The 23806-nt window shown below is 41.2% G+C and overlaps 1 protein-coding gene and 1 pseudogene across 3 annotated transcripts in view; one reads left to right on the forward strand and one right to left on the reverse strand.

The window, feature by feature from the left end:
• The first annotated feature begins 718 nt into the window (after window positions 1–718).
• Window positions 719–2320, forward strand: LOC307184920 (ferritin light chain-like; annotated as a pseudogene). Its single transcript has 2 exons — window positions 719–744; window positions 1569–2320. The product of its transcript is annotated as a ferritin light chain-like (transcript).
• A 1409-nt stretch (window positions 2321–3729) lies between these two features.
• The window catches only part of LOC307183363 (UDP-N-acetylglucosamine--peptide N-acetylglucosaminyltransferase 110 kDa subunit-like), a 43947-nt gene continuing 23870 nt past the window's right edge, over window positions 3730–23806 (reverse strand). The window contains exons 3-4 of one of the 2 annotated variants that reach the window (XR_013827456.1): window positions 9123–18696; window positions 3730–8502 (exon numbers count right to left, since the gene is read on the reverse strand). Coding sequence is in view for 1 of the 2 variants with exons in the window: in XM_079915738.1 (XP_079771864.1) it covers window positions 15547–18696 (3150 nt within the window). In the remaining variant the exon portion in view is untranslated. Of the gene's footprint in view, window positions 18697–23806 lie in introns of both variants that reach the window. The other variant, XM_079915738.1, reaches the window with a different exon arrangement.

Consider the following 23806-nt stretch of genomic DNA (forward strand, 5'->3'; position numbering starts at 1 on the left):
ATCGTAGACCAATAAAATCATTTTAAATCTCCTCAGACGATGCCAATGTCTAGCCAGAACTGAGAACCAGCGGACTAAGCAGAAGGGGATGTTTCTACAAAGATCTCTTAACAATAAGTCCTTTCACCCAATCAGATTTACCTCCCCGCAAAGGGCTAAAGAACGCTAGTGTTGTCCATACTTGCTTAGCTTTAATTAGCACTTGTGACTTGCCCAAAACCTAGATCATGTTTCCCCTAAATTTCATGTTATTCCCTACGTTTTTCAAACCCAGGGCTAAGGGGTTTGCCAGGATGAGATTTTAAGTGCTCACACAGGGGAAGTCCCTGGCAAACCAGGACAGCGGTCCCTCTACATTGAAATGTAAAGCATCCTAAATAACCCTGCCACTGCTCCCAGATCCTAGTCTGTGCCAACCAGTGGAGAAAAGGCATTCTCCATTACTACCACGGCAAATGCTGCTGTACTTGCCTTGGCTGGTCCCTATCTTTTCCAGGCACCAATCCCCTTCACCTGCTGGTGGACGCTTTGGCCAGCTGACAATGCAGATATTTTCAAACTTTAAGGTGAATAAAAATCATCTGGAGGGCCTGTTGTAACAGAGATCACTGAGCCCCACCAGAGTTGCTGATTCCATAGGGCTGGGACAGGGCCCTAAAACTTGAATATCTGACACATTATCAGGGGACGCTGGTAAAACTGGTCAGGTTGTTACCGAATGCAGGTTCGTCTGTCTGAAGCACAGTGAGGCCAAACAAACCTAAAGGCTGGAGTCTGGAGCAGAGAAAGGTTTATTGCAGGATCGAGCAAGGAGAGGGGTGGCCCGAGTTCCAAAACACCCTGAAATCTCCAAAGGATTTCAGCAAAGCATTTTTAAAGGCCAGGTGAGGGAGGGACGTCCCAGGGAATGTGATCAGCTCGTGCACAATCCTCTGATTGGTTGATGTTGAGGCCACAGGGCAGGTAACATTATCCATCCTTAGGTGCCAGAAGGTCTGGGGGCTACGTGCTCATGATCATCAAGGAGTTAATTTCTTCCATTGGGTGGTGGTTTTTAGCATCTGAAAACTCAAGAAATATGCCTGAGATACTATTATCTGAGTACTTCAGAGAGGAACTACAGCAGAGGATATGGGGGATGGGTCTGTCCTAGGAAGGCCCCATAGGGTACTGCTTGGTTACAAGGTGACCATACTTTGAGAACCACTGCTCTAGTGGCTTGGAATGTTCAGAAAGTAATGGAAGAATCCCTTCCCAGGTCTAGATTCTAGTATCGCCAGCTATTTTGGTGGGGGGAAGGGTAAGTTTTGTCCTTGCTTGGACTTCTTGTTCATTTATATCAAAGCCTATTTGAGGCAGTGCGCTCGGCAGTCCTGCAGTTCTGTCTTTTGCTTCAACAGTGTTTGGAATGAACAGACCCAGGGACGCTCCTTGCTCCAGCCCCCGACCACCCTCCAACCTTTCTTCCTGTCGCAACCTTTGGAATCAGCCACTCAGCTATCCTCAGCCTCCAGGACAGGCCAACACCGTTTTTTGAGCTTAGCTCCTTATCACTGATCAACCACGAGTTCCCAGGTTCGTCAGAATTATTCCATCGAGGTGGAGGCCGCCGTCCACCGCCTGTTCAACATGCATCTGGGGACACTTACCTCTCTCTGAGCTTCTATTTCGACAGCAACAATGGGACTCTGGACAGTGTGGGCCACATTTTTCGCCAACTGGCTGAGGAGAAGTGTGAGGGCGCCCAGCGTCTCTTGAAAATGCAAAACCAGTGCTGTGGCCGCGCCCTCTTCCAGGATGCGCGGAAGCCTTCTCAAGATGAGTGGGGTAAAACCCAGGACGCTGTGGAAGCCGCCATTCTTAGGGAGAAGAGCCTGCACCAGGCACTATCACATCTGCGCGCCCTGGCTTCCGCCCGCGCAGACTCCCACCTCTGTGACTTCCTGGAGAGCCGCTTCCTGGAGGAGCAGGTGAAACTCATCAAGAAGATGGGCGACCACCTGACCAACCTCCGCAGGCTGGCTGGTCCGCAGGCTGTGCTGGGCGAGTATCTCTTTGAAAGGCTCACCCTCGAGCACAAACAGGAGTCTCTGAAGTCCAGCCGCCTCTGAGGAGCCCCTCTGGCATCAGAGCTTCTGCCTGAAGCCCTGCTCTGCAGCTACTAGGCAGCTTTGTAACCGCCCTGGAGCCCTCTCCCAAGCCTTGGACCAAATGGAAACAATAACGCTTTTTGCAGAAGGAAAAAAAAAGCCTATTTGAAACACAAACAGAATAAAGAGGAAAAAAAGAAATATATATATATATATATATATATATATATATCTATAAGTATATATATATATATTCATGTTTTTTTTCTTTTTTAAAAAATTTATTTTACTGAAGTATAGTTGATATACAATGTTGTGTTAGTTTATGCTGTACAACAAAGTGATTCAGTTATACATATATATAATTTTTCATATTCTTTTCCATTATGGTTAATTACAGGACATTGACTATAGTTCCCTGTACTATACAGTAGGACCTTGTTGTTTATCCACCATATATATAATAGGTTACCTCTGCTAATCCCAAACTCCCAATCCATCACTCCCCCACCTCCCCCTTCCCCTCGGGAACCACAAGTTTGTGTGCTATGTCTGTGAGTCTGTTTCTGTTTCATGGATAAGTTCATTTGTATCATATTCTAGATTCCACATATAAGTGGTACCTTATGGTATTTGTCTTTCTCCTTCTCACTTACTTCATTTAGTATAATAGTCTCTAGGTCCAGCCATGTTGCTGCAAATGGCATTATTTCATTCTTTTTTATAGCTGAGTAGTATTCCATTTTATATATATCACATCTTCTTTATCCATTCATCTGTGAGTGGACATTTAGGTTGTTTGCATGTCTTGGCTATTATAAATAGTGCTGCTGTGAACATAGGGGTGCATGTATGTTTTCGAATTATAGTTTTGTCCAGATATTTGCCCAGGAGTAAGATTGCTGGATCATATGGTAGCTCTATTTTTAGCTTTTTGAGGAACTGTCATAGTGTTTTCCATAGTGGTTGCACCAATTTACATCCCCACCAACAGTGTAGAAGTAAGTCAGAAAGAGAGAGACAAATACCGTATGCTAACACATATATATGGATTTAAGAAAAAAAAATGTCATGAAGAACCTAGGGATAAAACAGGAATAAAGACACAGACTTACTAGAGAACGGACTTGAGGATATGGGGAGGGGGAAGGGTAAACTGTGACAAAGCGTGAGAGAGGCATGGACATATATTCATGTTCTTTTAACACATGAATTGCCCCACTTTATCTGTGTGAAATAAGTTTGTTCCCGTTATTGGGCTGCTTCTCAAGCTTTGCTGCTCATTTGAATTACCTAAAGAGCTTTTAAGAAAAACATTGGTGTCTGGGTCCCAGCCCCAGAGATTTTGATTCAGTAGGTCTAGGGAGGAGCCTGGGCACAGGGAGGTCTCAGAGTTCCCCAGGTGATTCTAATGTGCAGCAACTTTGGGAACCACCTCTTGGCTTCAATCCAGCTAGTGATCAGATATTAAATCTAAGACACATGGGCTAGTGCGTGAGCTCTAGGAAGATTCGTGCCAGGGGAAATGATCGATAGTTGTGTTACTTCTCTGAAATGGACTGAAATTTCCAATTAGCATGAACAGGGGAGGGTGAATGGGTGAATGCAATAAGGTGTATCATTTACGTATAGCCCTATGTGTATGGCTAGAAGCTTTTGCAACTGAGGTCTGCCCTACTTTTCATGCTAATGGTAATGCTTGTCCTCCTAATGCAGCTGTAAACTTTATAAGCCCATAGGTAGACAGCATCACAAAATATTTACCCCTCCCCACTGGCCCACTCTCAAGCTTCTCTCCCCTTCCCCAATACACAAATGTACGTCAATGCTCTTGAGACCACTATCAACATATTGACCTTCAATTCTTCTACTTTGCAGCTTCCCTCTTATCAGGAGATGTCAGCATTTAGTGCAAGGACAAATGCTTGCCTCTTGGTGAGTAATGTAGGCAATGCCTCCAAGAGACAAATAGCCCTTAGGGAGGGGGAAAAAGTCTTTCAAAAATGTTGATGCCCAGAGGAGGCATTTTCAGTCATCTCAGCTTAGAGGTCAAATATCCAAAATTAAAAAGGTTAAAAAAAAGAAAAAGAAGAAAGCAAGGAAGAAAAGAAGGAAACAATTTTCTTATCTCATAGTAATAAGGCAGTTTTCCTTAAAAAAAAAAGACTTAAGCCTTAAATTCTCTTTCCTAATCAAAATGTGCTTTTCCGTCTTTAGACTATTCCTCTTATATCCTGTATTATTCATGACGTTTAATTCTTGAAATAGCACATGGCTGAAAACAGAAGCTAACCTCTTGTCCACTATGAATTAAATCTTCTTTTCCTAGGACCTGTCTACAGTGTACACTTTGGGGTTTGCCAACATAATTATTTTTTCTGAAATAAGTTACAGCATTTTGCCTTTTCAATATATAGTTATACAATATATTGTTAACACAACATAGTTAATAGAGTCAATATAGTAAATACAACTATAACACACGTGATATGATGCCACTGGTGATTTTCTTCATCCATGTAATTCTGAAATTTGACAGTATAGTTTTCATATTCTAATGAGCTGAGTATTACCTTTGCAAGGATAGAACAATAAAATAAATTCGTAATATTCTTGTGAGGTTTGCCCCTGGGGTGGATTACCATAACGGGGGGATATTTGAGCCTTTCCCCAAGTCATTAAAAAACCTCCAGCGAGCAGCCCCTTGTCCTCTCCAGGGAGTGGGGGGAAAGGATCTTTAATCATAATAATCCTGGGGGGAGAAATCTCAGAAATAAGACATCTGCTTCTGTGCCTTGTTGTTTTGCAGAATAGCAATGATTGCTTTAGCAGCTTCTATTGCCATGTGTGTACAATAAGTAAATGAACATAAAATTGAATGAACGCATAAAAGAAGGATAAACCCACCCAGCTTAACAAATCCACTCTCTCACCTGCTGTGCCCTGAAACATGAAAGAAAGAATCACGGGATCATAAGGATTAATAAAATAACAGTCTCTGTTAACAATATTGACAGAAGGTATAGGAAAATTTGTCTGATGTGGGACCAACAGCTTAACTGCTTAATCCTTTTTTTTTTTTTTAAGGGCAACTCATTCATTTATTGTTTAAAGATTGCAAGACAACTTCTGAATTTCTGTAGCACAGTTTAAATGTTTTACTTTTTTGATAAATCAGAGTATAATAGAAAAAACAATTCGTTTCCAGTAATATCTATATCTCTATTCAGAATTAAGTCTTCCACAGACATGTAACCTGGAAACAAAATCCTGTTACAATAAGCAAAGCTTCAACAGAGCTGCTACTTTTCGGGCCAGGGAAAGGTTCATCCCTATAGGAGGAGGATGTGCTATGTAAAATGGCTGCAAGGTCACAGCCTTGAGGGCGCTGGAAGTCTATTATCCTATCCCACATTAAGTAGTTTGGTGAACTTCCAACGTCCGTTCATCTGCAACCAAGCTGGCAAACTTTAACTGATATTTCAAGCAGGTAAAAAATAAATTAAAAGAAATCCTTACACTGATGTTCCTTGATTCACACTGTTAAATGGTTCATTAACATGTAATTCTGGCTAAGAATTACATTTGAGACTCCTTGCTCAGATTTTGGTTAACAGTACAAATCTTTGAGAAATTCAAGTTCTTATTAATCAATAATTTGTCAGCTAGGCTACATTCAGGCATCAGCTGCAACTACAGAATAGGTGCACTGCCTCAGCGCTTTGGAAAGACATAATCTAGAACACTACTAGCAGACAAAATATCTGTTACTAGACAGCACAGGTGCAGTACAGCAAGACAAAGACATATATTCATGTGTGCCGCGGACCAGCCGGAGAAAGAGGATTTCACCGCCCAGGGTCAGAAGGGAAGGGGTAAGGAACTGAAGTAGCACCGACGAATGGGGTCAGAAGGACCAAGACAACTGATGGTTGCAAGGCAAATTTTATTGCGCTACAGTTGCAGATTATCTAGACTAGAAAAAGGAAGGTTGCCAGATGGTGGTTTACATTACCTACAGACTGTCTCGGCTCAAGGTTAACTTCCCTGGGAGGAAACCCATAAACCCAGAAGCATCAAAAATAACCTGCATGTGCAGGGGGGAGACAGCTTTGCTTGTCTCATTTTACATTCTTTCTGATCTCTGGGCCCTGGTGATTTATCTCCCATGGAATGGAACAAGGAGGGGAACAAGTAGGGACAGTCCCTTCGAGCAGCGGCGGCATGCCTGGCATGTCCTTACCTGCTCTCAAGGCTGACTGCTTCCCACAGGTCTTTTTTATTTTTTAACTTTTGCTGCAAAATAATTCCATGAAGTTTAGTGCCGAGAGTAGTGTACTGTTGCATGAGGATACGAAACAGACATGAGATTATTATCAATAATAGGCAAATTATGGCCAGGGTAATAAATCCTGACAACCTTCCAGTAATCCAAGACTGAGGGTTTAACCACTTTAAATGATCCAGTAAAGTTTGAATTACATCTTCTGGCGAAACATCATCAAGATGTGTATTTTGTATATCCTGAATTTCAGCATTTAATTTCTTAAGATCAAGACTAATATTATTATCTGACCAAACACTCAGCAGATGCATTTTTACTTTTTCCCATTCCCAAATACAGTCACTGTACTTTTAAGGAGTAACACACATCCATGTATACTTTGCATGACAAGCTAAACGCATCCTCAATTTTAATGCTGCCATCTGATCTCCAATCCCCAAAATTGCGTTTTTAAATTCATCTAACTTGTTATTAATCCGTAAATATATGTGACTTTGTAAAGATAAAGCAAGACTGGTATGTTGAGATAACTGATTAGCAAAGTGAGCATGATTAATACTCTGTGAAAGAGCAAGACCGGCAGTAGCCACAGTAGCAGACAGAGCAGCCGACGCAAGTAAACTTACTATTAGCCACCCAAGAAAGCGTCTCCTCTGCAAGGCTTTAGAGACTTCCACCCATGCCTGTACTCCAGTATCTTCATACCAAGGTTCTCTCAGATGTACAGGCACCATAACATACATGGGTTGCTTTAGTATAAGCACAGATTGCGTTCCTGCAGAAGGGAACATACAACTGCTAAAAATACAATTAACACAGCTAATATTATATCCTCCTTTGGAAGAATTACCAATGTTAATAGAACCACACAAACGTGTATATGGAGAAGCAACACAAGTTATAACAGGTGTATTGGAATAAGTTAGAGCTAGTTTCCATATATCCCAGTTCTTTTGAAATGTGATAAACCTATCTATGATGGGAAAAGAAGAGATAAGAATTGACACCTTGGTATAATCTATAGTACACCATATTTGGTTATTATTCCAAGATGCATTGCAATGTTCAAAATTGGATCCAGGAAAGTTAACGGTCGTAAGGGGAGGCAATTGATTTTTTGATTTTCTGTTAAGCATAGTAACCTTACGTCCAGCTATAAGTATCCCTTGTCCTCCAAGTAAACGCTTCATACAGAAATAATTTCCTGAATCTTCACCTGTAACCGTGGCTATAGTAATAGCGGAATCCCTAAGTGGTGAGGCGTATGAGATTCGACCTCTAATATTAATAGGTTGCCCATTTTATACCAAATGATGGTATCCTTAAGATCCTCTCGTCGGCTGGTAGCCGGGCATGTAAGAGTAATGTTGGTTCCTGTAAAACGAAGGATGCCTGGAGAGCCTGACAAACTAATTGATTGATCCGTTCCCTCATAAACATCTGTATGCTCATAACTAATAGCCTTTACACATCCAGTTTCCAGATTCAATGGGCTAAGACAGACAGGATGGGTACTAAACCAGTTAGTATAATTTACAGACATATTGATTTGTTTTATATTCCCAATAAGAGGCCCATAAACACTTATCATTGTAAAATACAGGAAACTCTGCTTCAGACCAAGATATGGGTTGTAATAGTGGAGGATAAGGTACATAGGCCCAGTAAGTTGCTGCATTAACAAAGGGAACACATGAAATGGTTGCCAACATAACCAAAAATAAAGTTACAGGTGTAACAGGATTATTCTGTTGTTTCACTGACTCTTGAGCTCATGAAACCAGTTGTTTAATTTGTCCCCAAGTTGGAACATCACTCCTTTGAGTCGTCCTGGCAAGTGCTCTCCTCTTCTTCTTCTTTTTCTGAATCAACACTGTCAAATTTTCAGGAGAGGTGCAGAGCTTCTTCATCTTCTGAACTAGGTGAGCTGTGGCGAGCCATCTATTTGCTTGACTAAGCGCTCAGGAAGCCAGCAAGGTCCAGGCACTGATCTGGGAAGGATACACACGTGACCACGTCCCCAAATCAACACAGGATCAGGACCACGCCAAGTGCTGGTTAACGGATCTTTCCAGAGGACCTCCGGAGATTGAGAGGCCAATCTTGGCTCAGCCACCAACCTTCCCCCTGCAGAGCAGCCAAATTTGTCAACAGTGAGAACATTTAAAATAAACAGAGCATGATTTATAAGGTTATGTGGCGTTGTTCTATACAATTCCCCCCTTTTTATTTTTTCAATAGTTAGCTTTAAAGATCTATTTGCACGTTCTATAATACGTTGTCCTTGAGGGTTATATGGAATGCCTGTAATATGGGTAATTTTGTAATGAATTACAAAATGTTGCAAAAGCAGCGGGCCCATTATCTGTTTTAATAATTTTGGGAAGGTTCATGAAAGCAAAACAGTGTAATAAATGAGTGATAACGTGTTTAGTAGCTTCTCCGGTCTGTGCTGTAGCACAGAGGAAACCAGAATAAGTATCGATAGTGACATGAACAAACTGTAATTTCCCAAAAGACGGAATACGAGTAACATCCATTTGCCATAAATGTCTAGGTAATAATCCACGAGGATTAACAACATAATGTGGAACAGGAAGGTGAGGTAAGCATTGTGGGCATTGCTTAACAATTTGTGGGGCGGCTTCACCAGTAAGGGAAAATTGTGCGTGCAATGTAGCCGCCGACTGACGGTGTAAAGCGTGCAACGGCTGTGCTGCTTGTGAAGCAGTTTGATCATAACTTACCATAATATGAGGGTGTCCAGGACATGGACCATGAGTATCAAGAGTATGAAGATAATGAATGCAGTACATTAGCCATTCTTGACAGCATGATGAACGGAAAGGAGGAGTACGGTAAATTGGGACCTGTCCTGCTTTAGGGAAAAGAGATTGAGGAGGAGGAGTAACTTCAACTCTATTCTTGGGAGGAAAATGTACAGGATAAAGATCACGTTTAGATCGAGTTAAAACATCTGCAGTCGCATTAAGTTTAGTCAATGGACCAGGCAAGTTAGAATGAGCACGGATATACAGACCTGCAACAGGACCATCATGGGAACGAATAAGCTGTTGAAGCAAACAAAAAGAGGATGATAATTCAGGGTCATTAGTATGTCCTATGCTCGCAGTCTCCAGAAGAAATCACAAGCTAATAAGATATTTACTATCAGAAAACAAATTAAAAGATATAGAAGGCAAATGTTTAAAAGACATAATGACAGCATACAGTTCAACACGTTGAGCTGAAGTCAAGGAAGTTTCTTTAACGAGGTTTGTTCTGTGGTCAATGATTACAGTAGCCACTCCTGAAGAAGAACCGTCCGTAAAAACCAAAGGTACATGAGGAACAGGCTGTTGCCTAATTATAGAAGGAAAGATATGAGTTAAGTTTGCTGAATTGGATCAATTTATCAGCAGGGTAATGGCGTTCCAAGGTACCTGAAAATCCTGCAAGAGCAAGACCCCATTCATTACTATGTTGAAAAAGCCAATTTTGTTGACTAACTGAATAAGGGATAATAATTTGAGAAGGTTCTATACTTATAGGTTGTAAGCATCTAGTTCTACCTTGCATTATTAAATTACTAATAAGTTCATAATAAGGGTTAATAACTTTAGAGGGTGTAGTTTTCATATGAATCTATTCAATAATTCCAACAGTTTGCCATAAGACGGCAGTAGTCACGTGAGGAGTTGGACAAATTATTAAGAAAATTGGAAGGTGAGTATGAATTCTAGTTAATTGTGTAGAACTGATAGATCTACTGACTATTTGTAAAGCTTGAAATCCTTCTGGAGTCATAGAGCGTGAAGAAGAAGGATCTGAGTCACCTTTAAGAATATCAAACAAAGGCTGTAATTGAGCAGTAGTAAGTTTTAAGGAAGGCCTTAGCCAATTAATATCTCCAAGTAATTTTTGAAAAGCATTTCATGTTTTTAAATTATCAACTCGAATTTGCAGTTTTTGAGGCCTAATAGTAGTGTTATCAATATATTTTCCCAAATATAAAAATGGAGACTGTCTTTGAATTTTTTTGAGGCAGTGACCAAGCCAAATGATTGTAAGGACTGTTGTAAAAATGGAAAAGCAGTCTCTAATAAAGAAATATTATCAGTGGCTAAAAGCATATCATCCATATAATGTATGAGATATAACGATGGAAACCTTTTTCTCACAGGAGTCAAGGCCTGAGCCACATATTTTTGGCATAATGTAGGACTATTTGCCATGCCCTGAGGCAATACTTTCCATTGAAATCTCCTCATGGGTTCCTTAAAATTTAAGGAAGGCAAGCTAAAAGCAAAATGTTTTCTATCTTCAGGAAACAAAGGAATAGTGAAAAAACAATCTTTTAAATCTATAACTAAAAGATGATAATTGTGTGGTATGGCTGTTGGAGAGGGTAGGCCTGGTTGAAGAGCTCCCATTATTAGCATAGTTTTATTAACAGCTCTTAGATCCTGTAATAACCTACATTTTCCAGATTTTTTCTTGATAATAAAAATAGGAGTATTCCAAGGACTACTGGAAATTTCTAAATGCCCTAATTGTTCCAGTACTAATTGTTCTGCAGCTTCTCATTTCTCCTTTGTGAGGGGCCATTGGTCCACCCATACAGGGTCATCAGTCAGCCAAGTAATTGGATCAGCAGTGAGTGGAGAATCCAAGGCGCCTAAGAAAAACCCAAACCTTGTCTATCATTTTTTATTTTCACATCAATAGGACTGACAGTTCCTTGTTGATTTGTTCCCAGCCCTTTTGTGGGAAGAAATCCTTGATCCAACATCATATTAGAGACTTGAGAGTTTGGACTATAAAGTAATACTCCCATTTCTTTTAATATATCTCGGCCCCAGAGGTTTAAAGGCAGCCCAGGCAAAACATGAGGCTGGAAATATCCTGAATGGCCCTCACTATCTTGCCATAAAAAAAAACTGACTACTTTGCATAGGAGAAGAACTTTGTCCTATTCCGTGAAGTTCTGTAATAGTAGGACTAATGGGCCAACGTTTAGGCCAGTGTACCTGCGTCATAACAGAGACATCAGCTCCAGTGTCTAACAAACCTGAAAAAACCTTTCCATTAATGGTTCATTTCATTTCTGGACGTTCTTTCCCTATCTTCTGAATCCAGTAGGCAGCATCAGACGATCCAAAAGCCTTTGTTTCTCTCTTTTGATGTTGTAAAATTTGTCCATGAGGTACAAAGGGCAAAAGTAGCAATTGTGCAATTTTATCACCAGGAGAAATAGTTATTATATTTTTAATAGTTTGTGCCATGACTTTTATTTCTCCTTCGTAGTCAGAATCTATGACTCCTGGCATAACAGTTAAACCTTTCATGGCGACGCTACTTCTTCCCAATAATAGTCCCATCAAACCCTTGGGTAAAGGTCCACAGATGCCCGTAGAGAGGGCCTGAGGACCCATTTCAGGAGTTAATACATATCGGGCGGAGGTACTGAGCTCCAGTCCTGCGCTTCCTGGTGTTGCTCTGGAGAGCGAGGATATTGTATGTTTTTGTTTTTGGTTAATGTCTGATTGATAATTTGAGGAGGATACACAGACATTGCCCTTATTATTTGTTGGGGCCGGGGAAGGCCCCGGGAGGAGTTCCCCGACAGTGGTGGCCCATCCTTGTGGGCCACTGAGCAACAATCTTGTGCCCAATGTTTTCCCCTATTGCATGTAGGGCATAAACCAGGGATTTTCTGACCATCTGGAGGTTTCTGAGTAGGGAAGGAAGGACTAGGGTTAGAATTAAAAGATCTACATTCTCTAGCAAAAGGACCTGCCCTTTCCGCATTTAAAACAAGTCTTTGTTTTCTTTTGATTGTTTTTAAACCCCACGTCAGTTAATGCTGCAGCCACAGCAGCACCCTGTATATAAGTAGGCCCAATGTCTGCACAAAGGCGAATATAATCCTCCAATGTTCCCCGTTTTCTCCAAGGTCGAATCGCAGCCTGACACTCATTATTAGCATTTTCAAAAGCAAGTTGCTTAACTACAATTGTACCAGTGAGTCCGTCCACAATGAGTCTCCCCACCGCCTGTGACAACCTATCTACAAAATCAGCGTATGGTTCATCAGGTCCCTGTCTAAGTTTTGAAAGATCTTCAGTTTTGTGTGTAGAAGGACATTTCCTCCAGGCTTGTAATGCCAAATGATTTATTTGAGGATAAGCAACAAAGGGATAAGTTAATTGATCTTGTAAAGAAAGATATTGTCCTTCCCCAATCAGCATATGATAATCAACTGGAATATTATGGGCAGCATTCTTTTCTGCTTGTTCAGCAGCCCGTTCATAAAAATCAAACTTCCATATTAAATAATCTCCACCATTTAAACAAGCTCGTGCAATAGACTTCCAATCAGCGGGGGGAAGAGCTTCTCCTGTCAACCATAGCAGCAGTAAAAGGAGCAGTGGGCCCATATTGAGCACAGGCAGATTTTCAATCTTTCAAAACTTTCAAAGGGAGAGCCTGATGCTCCCTAGTAGCTTGTTGAGGATTATTAGGACCAGGTCTTTCTATGACGGGACAACAGAAAATAGGATCTTCTCCTCGTTTTATTGCTCCTTGTACAGCGCGCTGCAAGGGACTCAGCATTTTTACAGATGTAGATTTTTGAGGAAGACAGTCCTTATTAACCTGCAGCTTTTTCACTGACTTATCTATCACAGCCATGAGAAAACCATCCTCAGGATAGTTCTCTCTTTTATGTTTACAAGCCTCATCTGTTAAGTCAAAATGTTCCTCTTCATCTAAACTATTGAAATTAATTAGCTCTTTCGGTTTAGGAAGTGGCGACACAGTAGTTAATACAGTCTCTCCTTCTGTCAGAGGCTTATGTTTTTCTGACTTTACATTCAAATCAACACTATCATGAGAAGAATCTAAACATGTTTTTATCAGACTCCACAAACTATATGTAACAACAGGAGTATGAGTAGGCCCTCGAGACTCGTAATAATTTTTTAAATCTTCTCCAACTTTCTGCCAGATTTCTATGTCACCAGAGCCACCATCAGGAAACCAGGGAGATGCACCATGGATATGCTGTAAAAATTCAGTCAACAATAAAGTTCAGAAACTTTATTACCCCGAGCTTTAAGCATCAAAAGTAAAACCTGAGCAAATAATTCATACATCTTTGAGCCCTTTTGCCCCATCTTATTTTACTTCTGACTATTGCCTTATGCCGCTATTCGTTTCACTTTTACTGGTGGCCACACATATTTTGCATAAGCGTTCTCTTACCTGCACTTTCTTTTTCTTTTAATTGCCTTCACGCTTCAGGTCCCTGTTCGAGTGCCACTTGCCGCGGACCAGCCGGAGAAAGAGGATCTCACCGCCCAGGGTCAGAAGGGAAGGGGTAAGGAACTGAAGTAGCACCGACGGGTGGGATCAGAAGGATCAAGACAACTGATGGTTGCAAGGCAAATTGTATTATGCTACAGTTGCAGATTATCTAGACTAGAAATCGGAAGGTTGCCAGATGGTGGTTTACATTATCTACAGACTGTCTCGGCTCAAGATAAACTTCCCTGGGAGGAAACCCATAAACCCAGAAGCATCAAAAATAACCTGCATGTGCAGGGGGGAGACAGCTTGCTTGTCTCATTTTACATTCTTTCTGATCTCTGGGCCCTGGTGATTTATCTCCCATGGAATGGAACAAGGAGGGGAACAAGTAGGGACAGTCCCTTCGAGCAGCGGCCGCATGCCTGGCATGTCCTTACCTGCCCTCAAGGCTGACTGCTTCCCACACGTATGTTGCCTTGTTTAAGCCTCAAGCCCTCGATCCTTTGTTGAAATACAATAATTTCATTCCTATGGTTTTCAATACCAAAAACTCAACCTCCAGGAGGGCTAAAGTCTAATTTGTACTCCAAACCAAGTAGCAGTGCAGTTCGCTACTACTGAGACTGAATCCATAAAGACTTCAAGACCACGTCCAGAAGACAAGTTATTATATATAATACCCTAGAAGGTCTGAAACATAATTATCATATACATAGCTGGTCCTTCAGAGCTTTTTACCTATAACATGTTTTTTGATGAAAGTTATTTAATGTACTGGAGATAACTGTGACTTACTGATCAAATATTTGAATACTTATACTTACCTGGGATTTCATTTCTGCTGAAAGAAAAAGGAAGAACAGGACTCACTAAAACAAACAAACAAACATTAGAAATGAAAGTAAAAATCTTAACACACACTATCACTTTTGGAAGCAGCATAGAGGGGCAGTCAACGGTAAAACACTGGTGAAATAGGTCAACACTCTAGGCCAAAAATCCATTATTATTATCATCAGTGACAGTACCACAACTGTGCCCTTCAGAATTAATAATCACTCCTAAGAATCTTCATTTGGCACCAGATGATGCGGTTAAGAGAAACACTCTGGGAGGTTTTGAATCAGACTTGTTTTTTTGTTAGCCAAGTTACAGGAGAATTTTTAAAGTGGGGGGAAGGGAAGAAGGAAACGGACCAGGAAAAGAATTTAAGCCATCATCTATAAACCAACAAAGCACTGATAGTTCCGAACATTATGTCAGACACTAAAATGACTGATATAAGCTCAAGTGGTTTACAAAACCTATAAAAAGACTACACCAGCAAAGTCCCCATTTATCTGTAGAGTTCAGAAACTAAAACAAGGAATATTTTAGCTTAAAAGCTTATCTCAAGAGAATCATACACACTTCACATGAATAAAAATACCTGAAACCAAACATTTTTAAAAGCTCCAATACCCAAAATATAAAGAAAAATATTAATTCAGAAGACTCAATCAATCCATGATAATCACAAAACGGCTGGGCAATCTCTATCTCCCTTCCACACTAACCATCCATCCCATGGAAGACCAAGGGAGATCAGACCTTCCAGACTTACCTTCCAGACCTTCCAGACACCTGGCTGCTGCAAAATTCTATGGAGACTCCTTGTGGAACAGCAGTTTCCCATCTCTTGTGTCTCTCCCTATCATGATCATGATCATGCAGGAAGCAAGTCTGGCTGTGCTATTTCTTATCATTGTCTGTCACCCATCTGCAGCATGGTATTGTACAGATAAGGAAAAAGTAGTTCCCTTTCCCCCAGAAGGTTGAGGCTCAGGTACAGGGTAATTCTCCTGTGCACACAGTCATTATTTAGGCCGACTCAGTGACTTCAACAGGCTTAATCATGTGATCAGGTTTGTTGCCAGCTGCGTAATGCTCCCACATCTGTAGATAGAGCCGCTCTAGGTCCATTGTGTATTGCTTGGTGTTGAACAGAGGGCTAGATGTTCTCTGCTTCCAGACTTTGCCACGAATTTTCTTCAGGTATTCTAGATCAGTTCCCAGTTTCACAGCTATGTCTTCATATTCTTGTCTATTTTGAGCAATAAGCTCAAGACAGCCTAAACAAGTGAGCTGGGAAGCTGCAACTCGGGAAGCAAGAGTCTCTCCTGGCATAGTCACCACGGGTGTCCCTGACCAAAGGACATCCATCCCTGTGGTGTGTCCATTACAGAGTGGAGTGTCCAAGCAGACATCAGCCAGCTGGCCTCTCCGAACATGTTCCTCTTTAGGAGCAACAGGTGAAAAAATGATACGGTTCTGGGGAAGGCCCATATTTTGTGCATACTGTTGAATATTAGGTTCTCCTACTGCTGGAAAACGCAACAGCCACAGTACACTATTGGGAACACGCTTCAGAATATTTGCCCACATCTGCAAAGTAGATGGGTCAATTTTATATAACTGATTGAAGTTACAGTACACAATGGCATCTTCCGGTAACCCGTACTGAGAACGTGTGGTTACAATAATGGTACGGGGAACCTCCTCTCCAGTGGCAGCCTTAATGTTGATCTGGGTAGTTGCCAGTCCATTGCTAAGACTGAATCCATTAATTGTTATCTGAATTTGTCCTCTGTTAATCATTTCAATAACTGCCTCTGCAATAGTATTCATAGGAATGACAGGCATATTAAGAGCCGTATTACTGCTGTCTGCGTTGTCTCCTCCATCAGGACATTTCATCTTGACAATCTGCACATCTGGGAGACTATCAAGAAATGCTTTGAGGTCGATGCCGTTCAGCACAATCCGATTGTCATAAATGTGCCCATTGGACTGAAAATCGATGACTGCCTTCTTCTTCAGGTGAGGGAACATATTAGCATGATCGCCAATAAAGAAAGTATGGGGCATATAAGCCAGTTTCTCAGAATACTGCTCAGCAACTTCAGCAGGTGAAGTTTCCTGATCAGTGATGATATAATCCATGAAAAACACGCCACTGGTCCCAGGGTAGCCCAGCCACATTGCCTGAATAGGAGCTGGCCTGAGAGCAAAGAGTTCATTTCGAGCACCCCTGGTATAACCATTCATATTTACAAGGATATGTATACCATCTTGATGGATGCGATCAGCTGCTTTCCCATTGCATGGAATCTGAGAAAGATCAATGAAATGATGGGCTTCTGCCATCACCTTCGCTCGGAAGTTTGTGCCATCATCTGGGCTCAGGGCATAACAGAATACCTCAAATTTATCAGGATTGTGCATGCCTGGAATAGACTGCATAAGATGAGAAGTAGGATGATTCCCAAAGTCAGAACTCACGTATCCTACACGCAGTCGACCATCACTGAGCTTCAAGTCTTTTGGATGTTCGTACGGTGGTTTATGAAGGACACCGATCTCATCCAAGCAGAGGTTCCCGTGGCTCTCAGCAATAGCCTTCCTGAAGCCATGAGAAAGAGGATAGAGCATACTATGATGAGGCTGCACAGAAGGCAACCTATTCTTCTCCAGCTGGTCAGCCACAATGCTGACCAACTTCTTCATTCGCTCATCATAGTCTGTCCAATCACAGACAATCTGCAGGCAATGAGCCAAATCACAATAAGCGTCAGGAAAATCAGGTTCAAGCTTCAGAGCAGTGCGATAAGAAGCAATTGCTTCTGGAATATTCCCTGAATACTTGTGAATGGAAGCCAGATTGCTGTGGGCATCCGCAAGTGCAGGGTTAATCTGAATGGCACGAGTATAACACTGCAAGGCTCCCTGAACATCCTGCATCTCCTTTAGAGTGTTTCCCATGTTACAGTAGGCATCAGCAAAGGTAGGACTGATTCGAACAGCCTCCTTATAATGCATCAGAGCTTCCTGCAGTTTTCCCTGCTGCTGCAATACACTTGCTAAATTTGAATGGGCAACAGCAAACTCTGGGAAGACTTCTAATGCTTTACAGTACAAGCGAACTGCCTCTTCAATGTTCCCCTGGTCTCCTTTGATATTGGCTAGGTTATTCAGAGAGTCTGCATGGGTGGGACACAGCCGCAGAGCTGTATTATAACAATCTTCTGCTTCGGCAACACTGCCCTTCTCTTCCAGAGCGTTGGCTAGGTTGCAGTAAGCATCAGGGAAATGTGGTTGCAATTCAATAGCTCGCCTGTAGGTGTCTATTGCCAGATCTATCAGGCCTTGCTCATAGTATACACAAGCCAGGTTGGCATGTACCACTGCATGATTTGGGCTCAAGCTTAGGGCACAAAGGTAAGCTGCCACAGCTCTGTCAAAAATCCGTGCCTCTTTCAAGACATTTCCTAAATTGATATAAGCATCCAGAAAATTGGGGTCAAGCGTGACAGCCTTTTCAAAGTGATGAATTGCAAGCCAAATCTCCCCTTGTGCATTGAAAACACAGCCAAGATTACTCCAAGCTACTGCAAAGTTCGGTTGCGTCTCCATTGCTTTCAAATAACATGCCTTGGCTCCTTCCAAGCGACCCAGGGCTTTGAGCAGGTTCCCCAGGTCACTGCGAACACAGTACAAATCAGGATTGCACTGAAGAGCAGAGACGTAAGCTTGTACTGCCCCTTCCATGTCGCCTGCTGCTACCAAAGCGGCTGCCAGGTTAATATAACCATCGATGAAATCTGGTTTGAGATGCAATGCATGCCGGTAATGCTCAATTGCTTCCTGCAACTGCCCTCTTTCCTTGTACACATTCCCCAAATTCGAATAGGCTTCTGCCAGAAGAGGGTTCTGTTTAATTGCCAGAGTACTAAAGTGGGCAGATCTGTCCAGCCTTCGACACTGGAAGTGTAGAGATGAAAGTAATAAAAGTACTCCAGTATTGTCTGGCTCTTGTCTCCACAGCTGCATGCAGTGTCTCTCAGCTGCCTCAAAATCTCCTGCCTGATACTCTCGATGTACCAACTCAGCTAACCCTTGGAAGGAAAGCATACGTTTCGTTGGTTCTGTGCTGTCGGCCACGTTGCCCACAGAAGACGCCATCTGGAGCTTCTGGAGAGAGTGAGAAAAGGGGGTAATTGAGTCCCGCTGCCGCCACTACTGGCAAGAATGTTTCTAGAGGTAGCAAATATGAGGGCAGCAGCCGTACCACTGCTTTGGCAGGCTTAAGCGGCGGCGACAGTTACAGGCACCGAACCTTAGGAACTCTGGTTGGCCATCTACCTCTCACGCTCTTGACATCTTAATTCTTAACCCTGCCCTCTTCCACCATTTTTCTCCTAATCAGGGAATAAAAATTACCTATACACTTGCCTTAGAAGAAATCAAAAGTCAGTAGTCCAAACACTTTTTAAAGTTTTGTTTTCTGTCCAGTTGGAAAGGAAATACATGATTGACTTTACTTCATCATTCATATAGTCAATGTGGAAAACATTAGGGCCGTGAATTTCAATACAGTAAGATCAGAAAATTTTAAATTGGCCTTCCCAAACCACTAATAAGTAACCAATGTTGTATATAATGCTAAAATCTTAGAGACTGAGTTTGATATTTTAAAAGTTCTGAAAAGATTAGCTAATTTCTCCTCATCATACTTCTCATGCCTCAAACCTGAGTATTACTTTTTTAAAATTAAATTTATTTATCTTTATTTATTTATTTTTATTTTGGCTGCATTGGGTCTTCAATGCTGCGTGCAGACTTTCTCTAGTTGTGGCGAGCGGGGGCTACTCTTTGTTGCGGTGCCTGGGCTTCTCATCACAGCAGCTTCTATTGTTCTTCCACAACTCTATGGGTTCCTTTTTAGGTCCTATGAAGAACCCTAGAAATTAGTTCATGGAATTATAAGTTTTTGCAAAATTGTCAAAGGTGGGATATTTTAACTTCCATCAGGTAAGACCAGCGTCTCTTTCTTTGCCAATTTTCCTTCTATCATATTCCGCTATGTTGGATCATATTGGAATGGCCACAGGCTTTTTTGAAATCTGGCTAAGGAGATTTTCTTTTTTCTGTGGTACGCGGGCCTCTCACTGTTGTGGCCTCTCCCGTTGTGGAGCACAGGCTCTGGACGCACAGGCTCAGCGGCCATGGCTCACGGGCCTAGCCGCTCCGCGGCATGTGGGATCTTCCCGGACCGGGACACGAACCTGTGTCCCCTGCGTCGGCAGGTGGACTCTCAACCACTGCGCCACCAGGGAAGCCCTAAGGAGATGTTTTAAGTGAGGCTATTATGTGATTTTCAGACACCGCCATATGTAATTGACTATATACTATCGCATTACAGGAATAACTTCCAGTACTCATACTGACTACTCTACTGACTTAACCTAGCACAAGACACAGAAGCATAAGGACAAAACCCACCTTACAATATAGCCATGTCTTGCACTTCACAGCTCTCAAAGCATGTGCGTTTGAAGAAGAAAAAAACAACTGAAAAGTACAAAACCAGAAGCTAATCTGTGGAAAATTATTTCAATCATCAGGCATGTGAAAGATAAGTCAAAGATTCAGTTCTCATCAATGCTTAGTCAAAATGGAAATTTTCTTCTGTCAAGAATATACTCCAGGGGCTTCCCTGATGGCGCAGTGGTTAAGAAGCCGCCTGCCAATGCAGGGGACAAGGGTTCGAGTCCTGGTCCGGGAAGATCCCACATGTCACGGAGCAACTAAGCCGGTGTGCCACAACTACGGAACCTGCGCTCTAGAGCCCATGAGCCACGACTATTGAGCCTGCGAGCCACAACTACTGAAGCCTCCGTGCCTAGCACCCGTGCTCTGCAACAAGAGAAGCCACCGCAATGAGAAGCCTGTGCACCGCAACGAAGAGTAGCCCCCAGTCCCTGCAAGTAGAGAAAGCCTGCGCACAGCAACGAAGACCCAACACAGCCAAAAATAAATAAATGAATGAATGAATGAATGAATGAATGAATATACTCCATCAACAATGTGTGTAATGGAATGGTATGAATGAGTATTTTATCAGAATCCCTGTAATGCACAAACCTATAGCAGTACTGAGATCAGTAATGCATTTATAATAGTAAATACTTATGAGGAAGTAATCCATAGAGGTTTTCTCAAAGTTAACAATGAAAATGAATGTGACATTATCAATAATAAATTGTGAAGCTGAAATAAACTTTTCTAAACTATTAATAACTAGAAGCAAATTCTAATCAACCATGCTACAAGAAATCTATGTCTAAAAACTACGAAGTTTATTTCTTAAAATTTTATTTCGAAAATACATAAACTGTCGTATGAGGAGGCAGTTAAAGAATATATAGCTAAAAGAGTGGGGGAAAAGTTTTATAGAGACACATCTGGCAGTAGTTAATTTTTAAATGTCATTTTTCTAGATTTTGTGACACCTATAGTATTGATATTTGAAAGCATTTAAAAAATTGTAATTTGAAGATTTGCTACTTCCAGGTAGAATAAAATATTTTGAAGCAAAACAACGTTTCCACTGAGAAAAACAAAAAAAGCCAAATAAAATAGCCAGCATTCAATCAAAAAGTTCTAGACAAACCAAGAGATAGAATCATATGGCTAAAATTCTAAGAACAGATAATACAAAAATATTTACATAAGATATTGTGTCTTTATCAGGAAAAGTCTTTATCAAGAAAAGACTTTAAAATCATCAGAATTAATATTATATTTTATTTATTTGTATATTATATTTATATATAGATATTTATATATTTATATAAAGAACTTAAAGATAAAGCCCTAGTTAAGGCAGTGACAATAGCAGTAGCAGTGGGAGTGAAAAGAAATGGTTATATTCAAGCATATTTTGTCAGGAAAAGTCCATGATCAAATGTCTGACTGCATACATGGGATGGATAGACCGAGTGGGAAAAATCAAAGTTAACTATAGAGGTTCTAGTGAAGATGGGGTTGCCGTCACCCAACCCAAGGGGCTGCGATCATCCCCAAGGTCTAGGAGACTCAAAGGGAAGGTCATGGTCAGAGGCAAAGTTAATTGGTGGGAAAATAAGACTCCCAGTCTCTCCATCTCCTTATACCAGTTTTTTTTGTAACATCTTTATTGGAGTATAATTGCTTTACAATGGTGTGTTAGTTTCTGCTTTATAACAAAGTAAATCAGTTATACATATGTCCCCATATCTCCTCCCTCTTGCATCTCCCTCCCTCCCACCCTCCCTATCCCACCCCTCTAGGTGGTCACAAAGCACCGAGCGAGCGCATCTCCCTGTGCTATGCGGAAGCTTCCCACTAGCTATCTATTCCTTATACCAGTTTTGTTTTTCTGCTCATATACGTAGCAGCATTTCATTCAAGGGGAAAGTCATTGATCTGACTGGTCAAATTAAACAACATAGTTCAAGGCACATTTACAGTGGTTAGTTCCTCCACAATTTAGAAAGTCACATTCATAATTTCCCTCTTCCTACACCGCGGAACACATTGGCCATTCCTCCAAAGTTTCCACTCCACAGAGTGGACCAGAGATGACGTGAGCCCAGAACTGAGAGCTTGGCATGAGATGGTGTCAGCCCCACGTAGAGCTCTGGCATAAATTATAACCCAACCCAGCTCTACAGAGAGCTCTGCATGGAATCCTGGGAGTAAACTCAGCCATAATAATGGGATTCTGTTTTTCATTTGCTTTTCTTCCTTGCTTAACTTTCCCTGGCCACTCTGACAAACAAACTTTCAGGCATTCCTGGGCCACTCACTAACTTTATTCCATTTAATCTCATCCAGATTCCCAAGAAAATTACTAACTATAAGGAGGGAAATTTGGAACATGGTAAGTGTTAGATGCCTGAAATATACAGGTCATTGAATCCAGTTAAGTAGCAAATTATCTGGATCTCAAATATGCCAGTAGAATAACAGACTAAGCTCAATTTAATGTACTCTTACTGGAGACACACGTAAATTCTGGGTCAATTTTGAAAAAGTTAAAAGGACATAGCTGAGATTAAAAGAAAGAAAGGAACACCTGCGTGTTTCAGAAAGTAACAGAGAAATTAAATCCAGAGAAAGAAGAGCGGACTGATGTCTGTGGGTTCCGTTCCTTAGTATAGGCCTTATGTAAATAGGGGCTGGAGCTAGAAATCTAACATTACCTTGAGGCCAGGAATTTATAGACTCAGGATGGAACAATATTGAGAAGTTGGTACAGATATCCTACAGAAATTTCATGAGGAACTGCTTAGTCCATTAAGAGGGCCAAGGGCGGTGGTGAGGAAGATTGATATCTCTTGAAAACCTTCAGGTACAGAAAACATCAACACCTCTGAAAAGTAGGCCTCTCCTTCCCAGCGTTGTGATGGCCAGGTTGTCACTAACCTGTAAGGCCCTGTATGAATCAGAAACTGCAAGGAGAGTAATTCAAAGAAAAACAGATGCAGGATGGGTGTGGCAATAAATCCTAGGACCCTATCAGAAACAAAATTAAAACCACTCTAAAGGGAAATTTTAACAAACCACAGCAGATAGTATCCTAACCAGAATAGAATAATAATTTTGAGGAAGTTACTTTAGTTATTTAAGTAATATTCAACATCCAGAGCAAAATTCCCTTAAGTACTGTACTGGTGGAAACTAGGCAGCACTATGGAGACAATAAAAAGGTGTTTACCATCAAAAAACATCAAGGTAAGAAAGATAATGTCTAATTTTTAATTATCCTGTGGTTTATTGAAATCTTTTGGAAACCCAAAATAGAGAAAACCTAGCAGGCAATGAAGACTTAAATATTTAGAGATTTATCAACTCATCTATAAAAGCTTTATTAATCTCTTCTTTTAATACCACTCCTGAGAGGTATAAATGTGTCCAGTGATAGGGTTGAAGAAGCCTGAGAGAATTTCAATTGTTTACTATTCTTGGTCAGCTATTAAGACCGTTCAGGAGCATCTTGATTTTCATGGCATCATCCAACAAAAAGCAGGATATTTTACAGAAAGTCCTGGTCCACTTTTTGGCTTGCTTTTGTGTTTACGTTTTTGGTTTTCTCACATTGGGCGGTACATTAGGCTACCTATTGCACACTCCCTCATTCATGCATGCATTCATTCAAACAATATTTACTGAGTTGAGATATTTAATTAACACCCAATAAATGATGTTTAGATGAATGAATGCGCTTTTTATCAAAGTAAGTGTAAGTACTGAGAAA

This window comes from Stenella coeruleoalba (assembly GCF_951394435.1).
Source record: "Stenella coeruleoalba genome assembly, chromosome: 3".
Taxonomy (NCBI): domain Eukaryota; kingdom Metazoa; phylum Chordata; class Mammalia; order Artiodactyla; family Delphinidae; genus Stenella; species Stenella coeruleoalba.